The sequence below is a fragment of the Orcinus orca genome, chromosome 8 (genome assembly GCF_937001465.1).
Source record: "Orcinus orca chromosome 8, mOrcOrc1.1, whole genome shotgun sequence".
NCBI classification, from domain to species: Eukaryota; Metazoa; Chordata; class Mammalia; order Artiodactyla; family Delphinidae; genus Orcinus; species Orcinus orca.
In genome coordinates this window covers 23,375,000-23,393,010 of record NC_064566.1, presented here as the reverse complement: position 1 = coordinate 23,393,010, position 18,011 = coordinate 23,375,000, and the positions used below count along the sequence as shown (strand labels likewise).

The 18,011-nt window shown below is 45.9% G+C and overlaps 1 protein-coding gene across 3 annotated transcripts in view; it reads right to left on the bottom strand.

Moving 5' to 3' along the window:
* SLC1A2 (solute carrier family 1 member 2) overlaps positions 1-18,011 on the bottom strand; it is a 150,312-nt gene that overhangs the window by 10,781 nt on the left and 121,520 nt on the right. For all 3 annotated transcript variants that reach the window (XM_004264008.3, XM_033410674.2, XM_049712960.1), the window contains 2 exons: positions 15,978-16,112; positions 2,924-3,155 (listed from right to left, as the gene is read on the bottom strand). In XM_004264008.3, the coding sequence (XP_004264056.2) occupies positions 2,924-3,155; positions 15,978-16,112 (367 nt within the window). The remainder of the gene's footprint in view (positions 1-2,923; positions 3,156-15,977; positions 16,113-18,011) is intronic.

The following is an 18,011-nucleotide window of genomic DNA, read 5'->3' as shown; positions in this document are numbered from 1 at the left end:
CAAATGAAAGCATCCCATGCAGTTCTTCTGATTAAAATTAAAAACATTGCATAACTTCAAACTACGGTTACAAGGCAAGAGTTTGAAAACAGAGAGACCAACATGACAGAACAATGCTTAGAATGGTTAAAGTTGTGACCAGAGCGGCAGCAAACTTGTTTCCCCTTCAGTGAACTGTCAGGAAAGACAGCCAGGGACAAACTATCTGCCTGGAGCAAGCTGCCTGTTCACCATGACCTTGAATGTACCTATTTGGCTTTCAGTGATGAACCAGATCAATAGCTGTGCAACATTATGAATCATGGTGCCTCTGGAAAACCAGACAGAGCTCAGGTGGCAGGGGCAGGGAGGCTGTTGTTTTCAAATACCGAGACCTGTGTCTCTGAAGTAGCTGGGACTGCAGCTTTTTTGGCATTTCCTTTTTCTGGCTGGATTAAAGGAAGCAGGGACTCCGCTCCCCCAGTCTATTCCACCCGGCTCCGTCCCAACACCTGGGTAATGGAAGAGCCAAAAGGGAAGAACTGGCAGTAAGCAGTGATGTCTCCCAACTCAGCTTTTAAAACAGTGAGACTGAGAATGGACCAGAAGGAGGTTCAAAGGCAGGAGTAGATGGGACACAGATATTCTGGGAAAGCCTTCAAATTCATCTCCACAGCTCTGACTGCCTCCTTTGCATACAGGTGTCAACTCAGTTAACTGGTCTAGAGCGAGAAGGGTCTACTGGCCTCGCCTCACAATCTTCACTGAGCTGAACCCATCACTTCACTAAAAACTGCAAACCGCCAAAGAGTTACTAAACCAATATGGCCGTTTCATCATTTCCATGATCTGCTCAGTTTCACCATTTGACCATCTAAACACTAATTCACCGAGTTTGCAGGTGGTTGGTTTGGTGGTCGATTACCTAGAAAGACTGAGCCACTATCTCTATCAAACTGTCCAGCAAAGAAGGTTATCTGAATTAAAGCATGGGGTCGAGATGCTAAACGTATACACTCAATAAATACTTCTGAACAGCCTACTGCATGCCTGGCCCTGCTTTAGGGCACAGCAGTGATAAACAGGGACACAGTCTCTCTCATGGGCTTACTTCACAGTGATAGAGACAGCTGACCAACATTTCCCTTTAGGGACTGAACTGTTTGCTAAAATAAACGAAGCACATTTGTCCTGATGTGCTTGATATGCTTTAAGGGAAAAAAAAGGTGCAGGAAGTCTGAAATCTAAAGACATCTCCATGCCTATACACTTTCCTCAAAACTTGTCCTACACAATATCGTTAAGAAGCCTCTCCTGAGACGCTCCGAAAGGGCCGCACCAAAGGCAGTTAACCACGAGGACTCTTCTCATATATAACTGCAAAGTTAAAGAATATATGTGGTGATTTTAGTTTGTTTCCTACTACTATTTTTCCTCATAAGGAAGTAATTGCGATCAAGCTGTTATCTCCACTATACAACTGCACATTCATTTTGCTGTCCTCCAGTGCCTAACTCAGGGCTTTGCCGATTATGGGCACTCAATAAAACTTGACTAATAATCAAAATATAGGAGGTCATAGGAATAAGATGGGGGTGCTCAATTAAACCCCGCAAGGCACACGATGAATACTTGTTAAATATAATAGAGCATAAAGCCATTCCATGGAATGTTGACCCTTGTTTACCAAAACTACCATTTTGATGGAGAATAATCCAGCACCATCACTGAGATGTGGAAAACACGAACTTTCCAGGAGAATGGCGTATACCATTTAGGTGCGTCTGAATTTCTAACAATTTTAATTGTTTTCACTGAGCCAATTAATTTATGCAATTGCCTCTTGATGGGCGGGGTCCCTCCCTAATTTGCATCAGAGCCCTGGTTTACCCACACATGTAGCTTATACAGAGGGGATGAACCAAAGATGGTGGCTGCACCTATGATACAGTCCAGCAGAGGGGGTTGCTTCTGTGTCATCCTTAGTTGTCTGGCAGAAGCCATGGCATCTATTTGGAATGACCCAGAAATAACATAGGGAGAAATTAACTATTAAATGAGATCCATCAACAGGAGTCAAAAAGGTATCAGAAATCTGTGTTCGGTTCAGATTGTCCTCAGTTGCCACTTACAACCCTTAAGTGTTGACACTGCTCACCTGCCAGGGTTTCTCCAAGTTTGCTTCACTCTGGTCATGACACTTTGACAATGTCAAGTTAGTTACAATGAAGGCTGGACAGAGCCCATCAAGCTTGAAGACTTAGCATCCAACAGCTTGGAAAAGAGTCCGGAACATCCATGCTTCAGGAAGAATGGTGCTGCCAGGCAGTATGTGACATATAGTGTTTTTTTAAAGCCATCTACGGATAATTGTCCTGAAGGAGAGTTATTCTTTACTTGAAATTGCTTCCCCATTCTTGGGGCAAAGTGATTGCCAGGTGAAAACTCACCTTCCCACAAAAATAATGAAGAGAAAGAGAGCTGCACAAAGTTATGTGGGTACACTTTTGACCAATACATGATGTACAGCAAGAAGGAATACTTGTGCTATGTAAATCAAACGATTCTGGGTATCTCTCTTGATGTTTCACTTGAACAGAATATTTGAAAGCCAGCAAGGCCCTAGAAACCACAAATTCTTGAGCGTAATATTCAAAGAAAACTGATTGAATTTGTGAAGTGGGTGGACGGGGGAGTCAAAATGATTGTTTTATATCACGTGGATAAAACAAGCAACCGATTGGCTCTTTCACTGTTAGACTTGTGGATTTCCTGCCACGTTAGACACAGAGTTAGATGATCTGGGACTCACAGACGCTTGAGTTACATGATTCTTTGGAAAAATAAATGTGACAGTAATACATGCAGGGCTTTGTGTTTGCTTTAAGAAATTGAGCATGCACTGTTATATACAGGTCTCGATATCCAGGAATGGGAACGGTACCTTGCACTCATCTACTATGACAGAGTTGTGTGCAGCATAGACACATTGGTTGGAGTTGTTTTCCCTGTGGTTCTTCATGTCATCATAAATGGACTGAGTCTTGGTCATTTCAATATCTTCATGCACTCGGTGCTGGGAGTCAATGGTGTCCAGCTCAGACTTGGAGAGGTGATAGACAATCCCAGCCCCAAAAGAGTCTCCCACAACATTGACGGATGTTCTCATCCTGTCCCTGGGGACAAAGAACAGGACACGTTTAGTGAGGAAGCAGTACGATGTGATGGTTGAGAGGTCAAGGTCTAGAACGGAGAGACCTGGGGTTGAGTTCTGGCTCTACCTTTCCCTCTGCCTGGTCTGGGGCAAGTGACTTACTTTTAGGAGCCTTGATTTCCTTGTTTGTCAACTGGAGATAACAATCATACTTCTCTCATAAGCTCGTATGAAAATTAAATGAGACAATGTATGTAAATTGCTTAGCAAAATGTCTAATGAACGGTAAGCGCCCACTAAACAACAGGAAAAGAGAAAGGAGGAAGAGGGGAGGAAGAATTAGAGGGAAATAATGTGTCCAGATCTCAGAATTAGCTCCCAGACTGCAGCCATTCCTAGCTGTGTCCAGCAAGTCCTCTTGATTTAAACTGTTCTTCGAAGATTCCAGATTACCTCCACTTATTTTATTTACTAATTCTACAGCAAAGTGCAACCACCTGTGAATTCCCCCATAGTAGAAAATTCATCTTTTTTGTAAGGATCAAAACAACACTGCCTTCCCCCTGGGCCCCAGTCTGTCCCTAGCACACACATACACAGACACAGCTGTTGGGTAAGAAACCCAGTCACAATTTCCTCCCTGACCTATATGTGTAGTGCCTATGTGTCCTGAAAAAAACCAAAATGCTTTCTCTTGCGCTCTCTGTTAATTAAAAAAAAAAAAAATCTTCCAGAGGGCCTCTTGAACCAAGAAGGGTTGAGAAAAATCCTTCCTCAAATCTTGTTTCTCAGGTTCTGACTTGAAAAAAATAGGATGGTTGATAACATCCCCTCTTAGAACGTCAGCACCAGGAAAACTAATTAAGTTCTTAAGAGTAAGTTGTAGTCTCTCACCCATAAGTTTAAATCAGTGTGAAGAGTCCTTTTGACCAGGCTTATGAGACACTCAAAGCTCTAAAAGGAAGGATGCTGGAAAACCACAAAGAAAAGAAAGAAAAAGAAGGAGTTTAGGTAAAAATGCTGCTGAGACATCTTAGTTCAGGGCACGCTAGTCTTCAATTTAAAATAAATAAATAGGGCTTCCCTGGTGGCACAGTGGTCGAGAGTCCACCTGCCGATGCTGGGGACACGGGTTCGTGCCCCGGTCCGGGAAGATCCCACATGCCGCGGAGCAGCTGGGCCCATGCGCCATGGCCACTGAGCCTGTGCATCCGGAGCCTGTGCTCCGCAACGGGAGAGGCCACAAGAGTGAGAGGCCTGTGTACCACAATAAAATAAAATAAAATAAAATAAAATAAATAAATAAATAAAGGAAGATACTAGAATTGGTTTAAGGCAAAGTGGAAACCTTAATAGGTTCTTGGAACTAAGGCCTAAAATAAATTCTAGTTGCTATGATGAAATCTATTTCTCATTAGAGAACAGTAATTATGAAGTTGTACTAGGAGGAGTCTGGCCTGGTTCTCTTGCAAGGAACTTGGGAGCCAGCTGGCCTTCTGGTTTCAAGCAGGAAGATGCTGTCCATGAAAAAATAAAGATCAAAGCCCAGCTTCCACTCTCAGGGGCATCTCTCCATCTGAGAAGGCTCTTCCCCTCCCTTCCGCTTTAGAGAATCTGCCTCAGCGTGATAGTCTTAACATGAATGAAGACTGGGTCTTGAGGTCATCCACAGAATCAGGCTCTTGAAATCAAGATCACTAAGAAGCCCCAGTATAAGGAGGTGAGAAGGAATATGTATTAAGAAAAGCATGGACCCTGGAGGCAGGCTGACCTGGATGAAATGCCAGCTTTTCCCCTTACCTGTTGGATAACCTTGATCATACTTAACATTTGTGAGCCGTGGTTGTCTCATTCATAAAATGGAAATAATAAAAGTGTTCCCTACATAAGGGTTTTTGTGAACAAAATGCTTAGCACAGTTCCAGACATTTAATAAGAACTCACAAAACATTAATTTTACATGATGTATACTTTTAATATCACTATTAATCTTATCAAGTCAATTCATATATATTTTTGGCAGCTCCTAGGTAGAACATCCAAACATGCCTGCTTAAGCTACTCTCTACCCTGAAAACATTAACCCTATTTATAGCCCAATTCCTATGACAGCACACCCAACTAAACAGCTGAGTTATTTGTTCATCATGCAGTTGTAGTCTACTTTGTTGCTTTTCAACTATACTTTCCATCCCTCCTGGCCTGTGCTCTGAGCCATGCACCCAACACCCCTGATCAATTGTTAAATTCCAAAGAGCACTAAAGTCTTGGAGAGGAATGCTTTCAATACTCACTTATCTCATGGCCCAGAAGAATCTGCCTTATTGGCAAGTAGAGGGACCAAAGGTAATGGTGGTGGTGATGATGATGGTAGCTAACTTTTATTTGTATAGGAATATACCTTATAGATATTACCTCTATATCCTCATTTAATCCTCACCACGACTCTATAAGAAGGACTATTATCCACATTTAAGAGATGGAAACACTGAGGCCCAAAGAGAATAAGTGGCTTCCCAAAGTCACACACCCTAGTAGAGTCACAGAACCATATTTGGACACAGGCAATGTGACTCCAGAATCCCCGAACAGATGAACTGGTTTGCAAGGCAGAAAGAGAGACACAGATGTAGAGAACAAACATGTGGACACCAAGTGGGGAAAGCAGGGGCCGGGTGGCGGTGGTGGGATGAATTGGGAGATTGGGATTGACCTGTATACACTAATATGTATAAAATAGATAATAAGAACCTGCTGTATAAAAATAAATAAATAAATAAAATTAAACTAAAAAAAAAAGGATCCACTGTCTGCCACGTGACGCAAAGCACCCAGGAGCCAGGCAGTCCCGATTCTGAATGTAGCTCAGCACATATGAACGGTGTGAATCTAGCTCAGCCACGTACGAACGGTGTGACCTGGGTGACTTCCCCAACCAGAATTTTTCTCATCCAGTCAAAATACCTACTTTACAAAACTTGGGGAAGATAATGCCAGTTCCTGATCCACAGCTCATACTCATTATGTGCTGTCTCCTGCCCCTTTTGGAGATAAGCATCACTCATATCACATCACGGGGACAAAAGCACAAAATACTATGCTCAAGGGGTAATTACTTTTCCAGCATAATAACGCCATTTCCACTCAAATGAGTGATACAAGTTCACAAACTCCCCCTTCCTCAACTCTTGGCTTTCTTTGACACCAAACCCCACTCTCCTGAGCCGTCACTGAACCAAGTTTGGGGAACAGCATTTCTGGGTGAGTTCTCTCCAGATGTGCACGATGCTCATGTCTCTTCCATACGCTCAGGTCTCTTTGAATTTGAAGAGGAACTGTAGCCAATGGAAACAGTCACCAGGACAGTAATGGATGGAAGACAGAGTGGGGTGAAATCAAAGCAGACTAATGTTTGATGCCCAAATCAACATACAAAGGGCCCTGGACTTAGGGCTAAAACCCTAACCCAAGTGTTCTAACTCTCTCACTTCTTGCCTGAGCATGAAATATGGAATCAGGCTAATTCCAACTTCACAAGAAGTTGCGAGGGTTAAGTGAAATGAGAGACACAATGGGAATGCCTTAAATACTCATTAAAGATTGCAGGAGCACATAAGCCTGAAAATGGCTAAGTGGAAACAAGAGAAGAATGTGGACTCTAATACTTGCTGAGCTCTTTGTTAGTTCATTGATTCATTCAACAGGTATATAACGAGCATCTTAGTGTGTGCGCTATGCCAGGTGTCCAAGCAGTAAAGAGCAAGAAAAGACCCTTTCTTTGTTCTCTTTTCTGGTAGGACCCACACTCTCTTTACTTGTCTGTATCCCCCACTAGAGTAAGATAAATATTCTAATAGGAATAAGTGCTGCGTGTTCTTGGGTTTTGTAGGCAGGACAGTTTATCTACACTTGGGCCCCAGCAAAGGCTTGAATAGAAGTGTCTTGAGTCAGGCGTTAAGGGTGGGTCTGAGATAATGAGCTAGAGAGAAGAGAGAACTAATACGTGTGAAATCTAAGAGGTGGGTGCCCTCAGGAGTGTTCAGGATGACTAGTGAGTACAGTGAGAGGCAGAAAGTAAGGACTGACCAAATCATGTATAGCCTTATCAGTCAAGTGCAGGAGTTAGAACTTTATCCCGTGTGTGACAAGGAGCCATGGAAGGGAAGGATCACGCTTGTTCCATTATAAAAGATGGCAAGACTGAAAGAGCAAAATCCACTTAGTGAAGATGTGGGGAATATGGAGAAAGATGAATTTGAGAGACATTTAGGAGACAGAATTACAGGACTTGAGGACTGATTGGTTATAGAGAATAAAAAAGAAAAAGGGTCAAGAATTCCTCCCGAGTTTCTGGTTTGGACAACCAGTGGACAGGGCTACCACATGTAGGGGACACAACTCGTTGGGGTGAGAAAGATTCTGGTATCATGTCCCGCAAGTGGTTGGGAATACGGACTAAAGGTCAGGAGAGACAGCTGAGCTACAGGTAGGAAATTAGGAGTCAACACCTAGAGAGGCCATGGATGGGTGCCAAGGCAGGTTCAGCTCATCCTTGGGGAGAAGTAGAGTGAGACAAGCAGACAATCTAGACTAGAACCCTGAGGGACACCAACATTTAAGGACTGGGCAAAGGAGTAAGAGCCTGCAAAGGTGGCAGGAAATTAGAAGAGCCTGGGGGAAGAGTGTTTCAAAAATAGAGGTGTGAAGGACAATACCCATCATTGCCTGGAGGTCGGGTGAGATAAGGGAAACCAGTGTCTCTTGGTTTCAGCAACGAAGAGGCCATGATTGACCTGGCAAGGGTAGTTTCGATACAAGGCAGGGACAACAGAAGCCTGCTCTCCATCGCTAGAAACTTGAATGAGAGATGAGGAAGAGGGCAGACTATGTAGAATCAACTTATTCAAGAAGACTGACTGAGACGGCGAGGAGACGGAACGGTAGACTGAGGCAGACGGAAGACAGAAATTTCAGTTTGCTCTTGAGGCCACAGGGGAATATCTGACCAACTCTGGGGAAGTCCGATTCTGGCCAAAAGCAGGATATGGGGATTTATGGTTCACATGTGGAAAATTTCTCCACAGGCAAATACTTTCATTTTCTCTCCCAACAGCCCTGACCCGTTCATGAAACCCTGCTGACCTCCGGAGTTTTTAGGCTGCTTGGTAAGAAGAATTTTAGAGGGCTTGCTGTTATTCTTGGGTCTGGATGTGGTGTGTCGGGACCTTGAGAAGGGGACAGAGGTGAAGGCAGAATCTTTAACTGAATGAATTCACTACAGATGACATAGCTATTCTTTGGGGACTACCGGGAATCAGAACCAAGAGGGGAGCTTGACGAAGCCCCTTCACGCTGCGGCGCCTGGTGCCCTGGAAGAAAAGCATTTGCCAAGGTGCTCTCTCTCCTTCTCCTTCTTTCAGTCTAAATCTTCTGGCAGGAAGATGGTGGGATTGTCTGGAAGTCCTGCTCACAGATGAACAGAACCAAGGGGGCAGGGTCACTCAAGATTCATCTGGTCCCTGGTATTGGAGTGAACCACGTGAAATTCCCATTTTAATGAGTCCAGAAAGGCCAACTATTGGCAATTTCATACGAGTCAGCTTAATATTCATAGAAACAGATCACTGTGTCTGCCTCTCAGAATGCAGGGTGCACAGTGTGGCAGGTGGGTCGCCTGAGGCCCCAGACCTTGAGAAGGCTGGCACGGTTCCGGGCAGCTGAGAGCTCAAACCACATGGGATTAGGGAAGGGAAGAAGGACCCACAGAAGCATTGGTTAAGAGTGTGAATTTTGGACTCAAGCCTGGATTGCAATCCTGGCTCCAGCAGGATTAGCTGGGAAAACAGCTTTTTCCACTCAGTTTTCTCATTTGTAATACACGGAAAGTCATGTCCACCTGCAAGCATGTGGAGAAGGTAACAACGGCTAACCCATACGGAGCGCCTGTCCTCTGAGAGGTCCTCAGCCAAACTCTGCCTATAAAAGGCTTCACAGGGCGCCTGACCCAAACTCAGTGCTCAACCTTAACTGCTCACCGCCATCATCATTAGTCCAAGCGAAAAGGGGAGCAAATCACTTCCTATCTTACTCCTCCATCACGTCTTATACGTTCCTCTTTTGCACCTAGCACTGTGGGGATTTTTTGACCACATCTATCCCCATTACTAGACTATTAGCCCTTTGAGAGTCGATACCACATTCGTTTATGACATGGGTAGGACCTGGTGGAAGGAGGTAGGCAGGTATGTGAAGGACGCAGGGTGGGGATGGATCATTATTTAAGAAGTGGCAGATTAACTCTAGAAGGACAACTGTCTTTTGTTTAGCGAACATCCAGTTGGATATTTTGGTGGTGAAAAGTTAGGATGCAGGACAAGATCTAGAAGAAGGAGGAGAGAGACACCGAGAGACACAAGATTCCCTTGCAGAGGAGAATGAGAGAGGTGTCTTGAAAGCTGGGGGAAGACACAGAGGAGGAGAGCCAGGAAGCCCAGCGAGGCAGGCAGAGACTGGAACTAAACAGGTGTAGGGAGAGGTTCCCCGTGTGGGGGACACTAAAGGATTTTTTTTTTAAGAAAATAAATGCCTATTATTAACATTTTACTTTCTGTAAATTAGTATTAGCAGTGATTACTTTAGAGAAACAAGACCTGAAATTATAGGGGCGGAAAAATTTTCCCTTCCTCCCTTCTAGATTCTTTGGCTGGTCTAATAATTATATTGAAAATTTAATTTTGTACATACCTGAGCCTTATAAAAATAGGAGACTCAAAAGCAGTCAGGCAGTTGAGGTTTATATCCCATCCTAAGCTAAGGAAGGGGATAAGGGTCTGGGGCTTGAAAGGGACGGGGGGGAAACAATTCACAGGAAGAGCAAATATTCGGTAAAAAAATGTTTGCCCTGCCACGCAGGTAAGTCTCTCTGGTGAAAAAGTTCTTTCTGGTAATAGCATTCTTCCTGGTATAGGCCTCCTTTCTAAATTCTTGTAGGCAGTTAAGGGGAGGTAAAAAGCTTGTCTTGAGTCTGCTGGGTCTTGACTGCTTTCAGCTTAAAATAACCCACATGCCAACTGGCATTTTGCAGGGAGTCGCATATTCTGCTCCTTTTCAAGATTCAATTGTAGGTGAAGGGAGACTTCTCTTTCTCATTTTATAACTCTCCCGAGCTTGGTCCCTCCTCTCCCTTCCAGGAGCACATATTTCTTTTGTGAGCATTAAAACATGATTTCGCTGTGTGGAACTATCACCCCGCCTCCACCCCACCCCCCGGATGGGCAATTACACTGTGTTGAGTCAGGGACACTTTAGCAGGGGAAGAAAAGACTTAGTCGAAAAGGATAAGGATGTCATGCTAAGGATGACAGAGAAAGAAGATGAGGTAAGATGCAGAAAAAAGGAGAAATCAGTGGGAATAGGAAATCAAAGCAAAAGGCTTAAACATGAGCCCCTAGACTCTTCAGAGATAGGGTAGATGTAGGGATTGGTGTCCACCAGACATGGAATGAGGGTTAAATCAGTTATGTGTGTCTTAAATAAGAGAACGAGAACACAGATGGGCAAGCCTGGAACATGTAAGGAATAGCTGGATTGTCTGACTTTCAATCCCAGTTCAGCCCTTTAATATCTACTAAACTGAGATAAGTTTCTTGGCTCTGAGCCTCAGTTTTCTCAACTGTAAAACAGGGATAATATTACTAGCTGCCTCATAATTTGCTGCAACTTTTTAAACAAGTCTGTGTAAAGTGCTTAGAACAATGTCTGACGATGAAGGGGCACTCACTGAGCATTAGTTGTCAGAGTCCTGTGTCCTTTTGATCTAGTTTCATTGCATGGACGCACATGATGTCAACCAGTGCTCAAAAAAGAGTAGAGATGCTCATATACTACAGTCAGGAGCTGCTGCTCCCTAATTCTGGTCCATTGCTTCTGGAAGTCAGGTCCCTGGACCAATCATCAGCATCCCCTGGGAACCTGTTAGAAAAGCTACTTCTCGGGCCCCTCCCCAGATCTCCTGAATCTCCAGGAGGTTTTGGTGCACGCTCGAGTTTGCGAACCAATGCTCCATTCCATCCTGGGAGGCTAATGAGGGAGCCTCTGAGTGCCCGCTGCAGGGTGGAGGCGCCCTCAGGCTTCCTTATAAGTGCCGTCTCAAGTATACCCCCTCATGAGCAAATATGTCCCCAGGAACAATCTCACTAGCAGTCCCATGTGATAAGTGGGCCATAGATGCACTTGGCTTTCCTTTTCCCAGACCCAGTTATTTATCATCTCTTCCTGGTATTGGCCCACAGTTCTCCTTCCATCCTGAATCCTTCAGAGAGAGAGGGGTGTCACAAGATCTCATAAACACCTGCCAAGGACTCCTGTTACAAAGGGCTTCTTAGATTCTGGGGAAGGTTCTGTTTTTACCAGCCCCACCCATCCGGTGTTCTAGGACTCAGATACTTTTCAGGGCTCAGAATCTTGGTTTCCACCATGACATTTACAGAGCAGCTAAGCCTGTTCATTGAAAAACGTCCAGGGCTCGGCGGGCAGTAATGAGGCTGGCTGATCTCCAGCAGCTGGCAAACACTCTGGCACGTTAAATGTCACTGCGGGCTTTGTTTGGTTTTAAATTGAAAAGTTGAAAGCTTACAAATTGAAAGCTTACAAACCTTGCCTGGGGAGGAAAAGAAACGCCCCCCTGTTCTTTGTCTCTGCTCTCCCTCCACAGACTACGTGTCACCAGGGAATCCCTGCACCCCCTCTCTCAACTCATGCCCCTGCCCCACTCACACGCTGATGGGCACCCAACAGCCACGGCGCCCATGACCAAGAGCGTGTTTCCAGAACTCCTCTTGCTGGTGACAAAGAATGTGGAACCATTCCTAATTCAAAGCAGATCTGACCTAGCTACAGACCCCTATGCACACTTTCCCAGGATCCTCTACCCTCCCTTCTTCTTTGCTTCTGAAAAGGAACGTTCATGTTTATTGTATACAAACATCCATCACCAGCAGAAGCCTAGTCTGGGTCTTAAAACTAGAAGGGCACTCAAGGGCATGGGGTCTAGACTGTGCTTTCAAGCCGGTAAGTTACTGTTCCCATTGTACACACGACACAGCTGAATCCAGAGAGTGAGTAACTCGCCCGCAGCCCCACAGCGACCAGGTGCAGAGCTCAGACCCAGGGCTCCTGCCTCTGCCTTTCTTCCCTTGATCACGGGGCCTCTTTCCATCTGAGATCAGACCCCAGAACTCGAGGCGAGCCTTCAATCACTCTTCCCTTTCCAGCTGCAGCCTGGGGTAGAGTTTTCTCAAATGCAATTTCATCAGTAGAGTTAATCCAAATGTATCATCATTTTCTTGTTGTTCTGCCAGCACGTTTCAGCCCCGGAGTTGAGACGCCCTGCTCTGGGTGCAAGTGTGAGCACCTGAGCGCCCATTCGCTAACATTTAGGTCAGGAGGAGACAGGGTCTTGAATGTTTCATGAGGTGACTCTCCTCCAACAGGCTTGGAAGCACATGACTGTCAGAAAGACAGGGCCCACAGTGAATGACCTGGGGGGGTGGGGCTGGAGGACTTGAATTCTAAGAGTGGCTGAGACCTTGATTGTATCCCATTTGTCCCCAATTAACCTGTTTGTTTTGTTTTGTTTTAGTCCTGGGAGAGGGGAAAAACCAGGTCAAACAAAAAATTCTCTGATTAGCATGTAGAACCGGGGGTGACCCGAATCGGTCTGTTTTCCCCAACGTCTCTGACTCTGGACCCCTCTGTTCCTCCTCCCCACTGTTAGATCTGCTGGGTACCAACTAGGATGCTGTGTGCGGTGGCGTGAAGGGCCCTGACCTGGCCACACAAGCTCCCCTGTGCCTTTTGATGCCCAGTTTCCTCATCTGTTAAACACACCATAGTGATCTTTAAGGATTAACTTTAAACTGATGTAAAGAGCATGGATGGGGAGGGGGAAGGGTAAGCTGTGACAAAGCGAGAGAGAGGCATGGACATATATACGCTACCAAACGTAAAATAGATAGCTAGTGGGAAGCAGCCACATAGCACAGGGAGATCAGCTTGGGGCTTTGTGACCGCCTAGAGGGGTGGGATAGGGAGGGAGGGAGGGAGGGAGGGAGGGAGATGCAAGAGGGAAGAGATATGGGAACATATGTTTATGTATAACTGATTCACTTTGTTATAAAGCAGAAACTAACACACCATTGTAAAGCAATTATACTCCAATAAAGATGTTAAAAAAAAAAAAAAAGCATGGTGGTACCACCAAATATCTGCTCCTTTCCTTCATTCCTGATAACACAAGTACATTTTTCCACTTAAATGCATTTGCATTATAATGGAGGCAGCATCTATAATAATAACTGTTAAAGAGATGAATCTCTAATGGTGGATTTCAAGCCTCAGCAACAAGCCCAAGAAGAGAATAGGCAACGTAGTTGGAGCAGGCAAAGGACCCTCGATGACAACGAAAGTTCAAGGGGCAAAGAGGCAGGGGGCTCAGTAAGCCGAAGCCACAAGGGAAGCAGCTGGGACTTTAATAGCTTCCTCTGTCTTTCTTCATGTGTAGAAAGGCCCCTGGTTATCACGCAGCAGCTCTGTGGGTGACTTTTAGCATGCATTTATTGAGCTCCTGCTGTGTGCTCTGTCCCCAAGCGGTTGCCACTGTCTTCATATCCTCTTTGTCCTCCTCCTAACCAAATCCAACCCCACCCCTCTGTCTCCATCCTATTCCCTCCAAATCCTTCCACGATTCACTGCCACCGAATCTCAGCTGCCCCCAGGACTGCCCCGTCTGAATGGACCTCATGAGAAAGATTGCCCCTTGGGGCCAGCGTAGGGCACAGAGAGCAACCAAGGTGGCGCTGAGGACCCCGCCACCCCTGCCTGAGACAGGCAGGGAGAGATAAGAGTCATTTCCTTTGCTCGTCACCTTCCCACTAAAGGCATTTCCAGAGCATTTCTCTGGTGACGGAAGAACCAGTCAGGAAGATCCGTGCCCTTCCTCGCAGCCCTCCTGAGTTGAACAGATTCAGTGCACTTCTCAGTTCTAACCTAAACTTCAACAGCAAGCAAGCTTTCTGGAAAGACCAGGCTTCCTTCTAGCCTTCCCAGATGTCCTTCTTCCCTTCAGTCACTTGCACGTTTCTCTCTTTGGAAGGGTGGTTGTAGAAGAGTGCAAATTGTTTTAGCATCGAGGAAACTCAAGTCCATAAAATGTGGCTTCTGGCTCTTAAAAGCTTTGTCAATAAATGTCAGAAAGATTGCTAATGGAATGTAGGGTAATAAAAAGAAAATAAGTGTGAGCACTTTGGCCTTGGATCTCTGCACTTGTTACTCCGAGCCTCTGACTTTGAAGCCAATGGCATCCCCCAGCTCCTGTCACTTAGCTCCAGTGCTGGACCGGAAGTATCAGTGTACGTCCCATAGAATATCAGAGCCCCAGTGAGACCTTAGCAAGAATTGATTCCAACCTCCTTTTGGGGGACCATCTGGCTAGACTGACCCACCTTTGGGAATGGGCTGAGAGTCCCACACTAGGACAATGCCCTTCACTGGGAAAGGGAGCTGGGCTATGTAGACACTGTCAAGTTCAAGCATCTCTGCATGGCCTCAAGGCTGTCCATCTTGCCTCACCTTTTGCCACTCCTTGCCTTACACTTTGTGCTCCAACAATATCAAACCACTCATAGGTCCCCATACGATTTGTTGCCTCAGTGCCTTTGTGCGGGCTGGCCTTGACCAGAAAGTCCTATTGCCCCCAACACAGTTATGGACACCTGGGTAACTTCTACTTACCCGTTACGATCCAGCTCAGCTGTCACTGCCTTTAGAAGCTTGAATGCGGCCGTGATTATGAACTGGTGGCCTCCAAAGCCAAGCGGGCCTAGGGCCCAGTCCCCACTCGTTCTCCCTAAACCTCAGGCTTCTTACCTATAAAATGGCGGTTGCTAGAGGCAGCGGCGAAGGGCTCCACGCAGCAGCTGGCGCATCGTAGGCCCTCAAACTCAGCAGCCATCTTCCTTGTTTTCTGACTTCTCCACTCTGCCCTTCCATCCTAGTCTGGGATGTGTGTCTGTCTCCGTCGCTATTCTTCTACGTGTGTGCTCTTTTAAAATCTACTTTGTTGAAGTGTAATTTACATACAATAAAATGTACCCATTTTAAGCGTGTGGTATGGTGAGTTTCGACAAATGTGGACACCTGTGCATACCTGTGTACGTGGAACATTTCTATTCCTCCTAAAGCTTTCTTTGTGCCCTTCCCAGTCAATCCTCATGCCTCTACTTCTGGGCCCAGGCAACCATGATCTCTTTCTATTGCTAGAGATTATATTGTCTTTCCTAGAGCATCACAGAAATGGAATCATACAGTATATATTCCTTTGTGCTTCGTTCACTCAGCATAGTGCTTTGAGATCCTTTGCCTGCTTTGGTATGGGTCCCTTATAGCACAGACTCCGGATGCGCAGGCTCAGCGGCCATGGCTCACGGGCCCAGCCGCTCCGCCGCATGTGGGATCTTCCCAGACCGGGGCACGAACCCGTGTCCCCTGCATCGGCAGGCGGACTCTCAACCACTGCGCCACCAGGGCAGCCCCCATTATAGCGTTGCTTTTAACTTTGTCTTATAATTTACCTGCTTCCTCCGCTAGACTCTGAAGCCCTCAAAGATTCTTTTCCTTCTCTGGTTCCCAAATAAGCACTCAGCAGATGTTGGAAGGAAGAAAGGAGGAGGGAAACAGGGGAGTTCTCAGGGGGATTGGTGAAGATCCTGGCTGCAGCCCTGCATCTTGTCCACCCCTGGGAGGCAGTGTTCACATCCCCAGCAGAAGCACACACACAGACACTTACAGCAGCCAGTCCACAGCCACCAGCAGGCTGATGTCCTCGGTCGGCAAGCCCACGGCCGTCAGAATGAGGAGCATGGTGACGAGCCCGGCGCTGGGGATACTGGCTGCCCCAACGCTGGCCAGCGTGGCCGTGAGGCTGTGAGAACAGAAAAGGCCGGGTCAAGGGAAGAGACAGTGGTCTTGGCAAAACCATCCCTGGCAGGCAATTCTCGGCTCTCATTTCTGCCGGCAATCATAAAATCCCCTTCTCCTCCCAAGGAATAAAGAAATCTGGAGGACCAAGACCCAGGAAATAGGGTCTATTTGGATGCTGCTTAACCTTGGTGGAAACTCATAAATTCATAGATGAGAGTCTTACCCTCATCATGACATCCAGTTCACTGAATATACCACAGGGCTCAAACAAGGTAAGCATGGCTGTAAAAGCAGGCAAGGAAATATTAAAGAAGAAAAGCAAGTCACCCTTCATCCTTCCACAGGAACACCACGGCATTCATTTCTGCTCACCCCTTTACGTCTCTGTGAGAAGCAGAGACTTCTAGTCTGCGTGGCAAGAGTCTGAGAAGGTTGCCAAGGTTAACATGAGAACTCATAACAGCGAGTATCCAGACTCAACTGAGTGGACATCGGGAGAGCAAATCAAAAGAATTCCAAAGGGCATTAAGGTTCAGATGCCTGGACGTTCCACCATGGGCTGGAAGATACATTATTCAGAAAGAGGGTGCCAAGACATGACAATAAAATAACAGGAGGCTTTCCTTCTGAAGCATCTCATCCCTTGCTTTCCAAGCAATGCCTAGGGCATACCCAGCACCATTTTGAAGTCGTCTCCGGAAGAGGGTTTCATCTAGGGTTCAAGGGCCCTGTCTAGACACCAGAGGGCCTCTGTGGTCCAGCAAAGGGCAGTGACTTTTTCTCCTCTTTTCTGGATGTTAATTATAAAAGGTATCATCATTTCTAAATGGAAGGAGGCTTATGAAAACATGGATTTGCAACTTGCTTTTCTAGCTGCTGAAAAGAAAAAAGGGGCTGCTTTCTTTGTGGTTATATGATTCCAGACTTTTTTTGGTAGGTCTTCGGGTTTGAAACTAAGAATCAGACTCCCAAACTGGTTTGCCAACTGGTGTGTCCAAGCTCAGAATCCTGGTCTTACGGTCAAGAGGAACCCAAATTTACCTACTCTTACATATGAGGAAAGAAAGGTCCTGGGAGGTTTTGTGTTTTGCACTGGTTTTTCCACATTGCCATCCTTCCCACATTTAGGCTTTCACAGAATAGACACTTCCCCTAGGTGGGATCTAGAACCCATCTTTGCTTTTCCCCTGCTCCATTAACGTGGAGTTGTTGTCAGGGTTTAAAGAACTCCATTTTGGTGGGAGATCCATCTAGGTCATAGGAGGTAGTAGTGTGTAGTGGTTATCAGTGAAGGTTCTAGAGTTGAATGACCTAGGTTCAAATCCCAACTCTGCCACTTAACCACATGACTTTGGGCAACTTACTTAACCTCTTTGTGCCTTGATTTTCTTATCTGTAGAAAAGAAGATAACAATGGTGTCTCACTTGTAGAGGCATCAGGAGCTCAGAAATAAAGCACTTAGAAGAGGCCAGCACATTGCAACTGGAGCTGCTTTGCAATGAAAACATCCCTAGTCCTGAGAGTTGGCAGGTGGGAATTCTCAGTCATTTTCCCAAGATGGATAGAACACCAGGGAAGGGGAGCTTCCCAAGTTCCAATGATCTTGGCCTAGGCAATTTTGTTTACATCAGTTGCTTCTGTTACATGAGTCACTCTTACACATCCCTGTGTACTGTGGCCACATTGTCTTGTTACCCCTTGGTTGTGTGAGACAAAATCCTATAAAGAAATCTTCCTGGTGGCTGTTTCTCTTTCTGTTCCTCCATCCCAATTACACCTGACCACAGGTGGAGTGTCTGGGGCATTGTAAGTCCTGTAAATGCTCCCTGGGCGGTGATCTCCCCCTGTCCTTTTATCCCCTCCTGCTTTTCCTGTCCTTCCCTGACTCATTTCCCTATG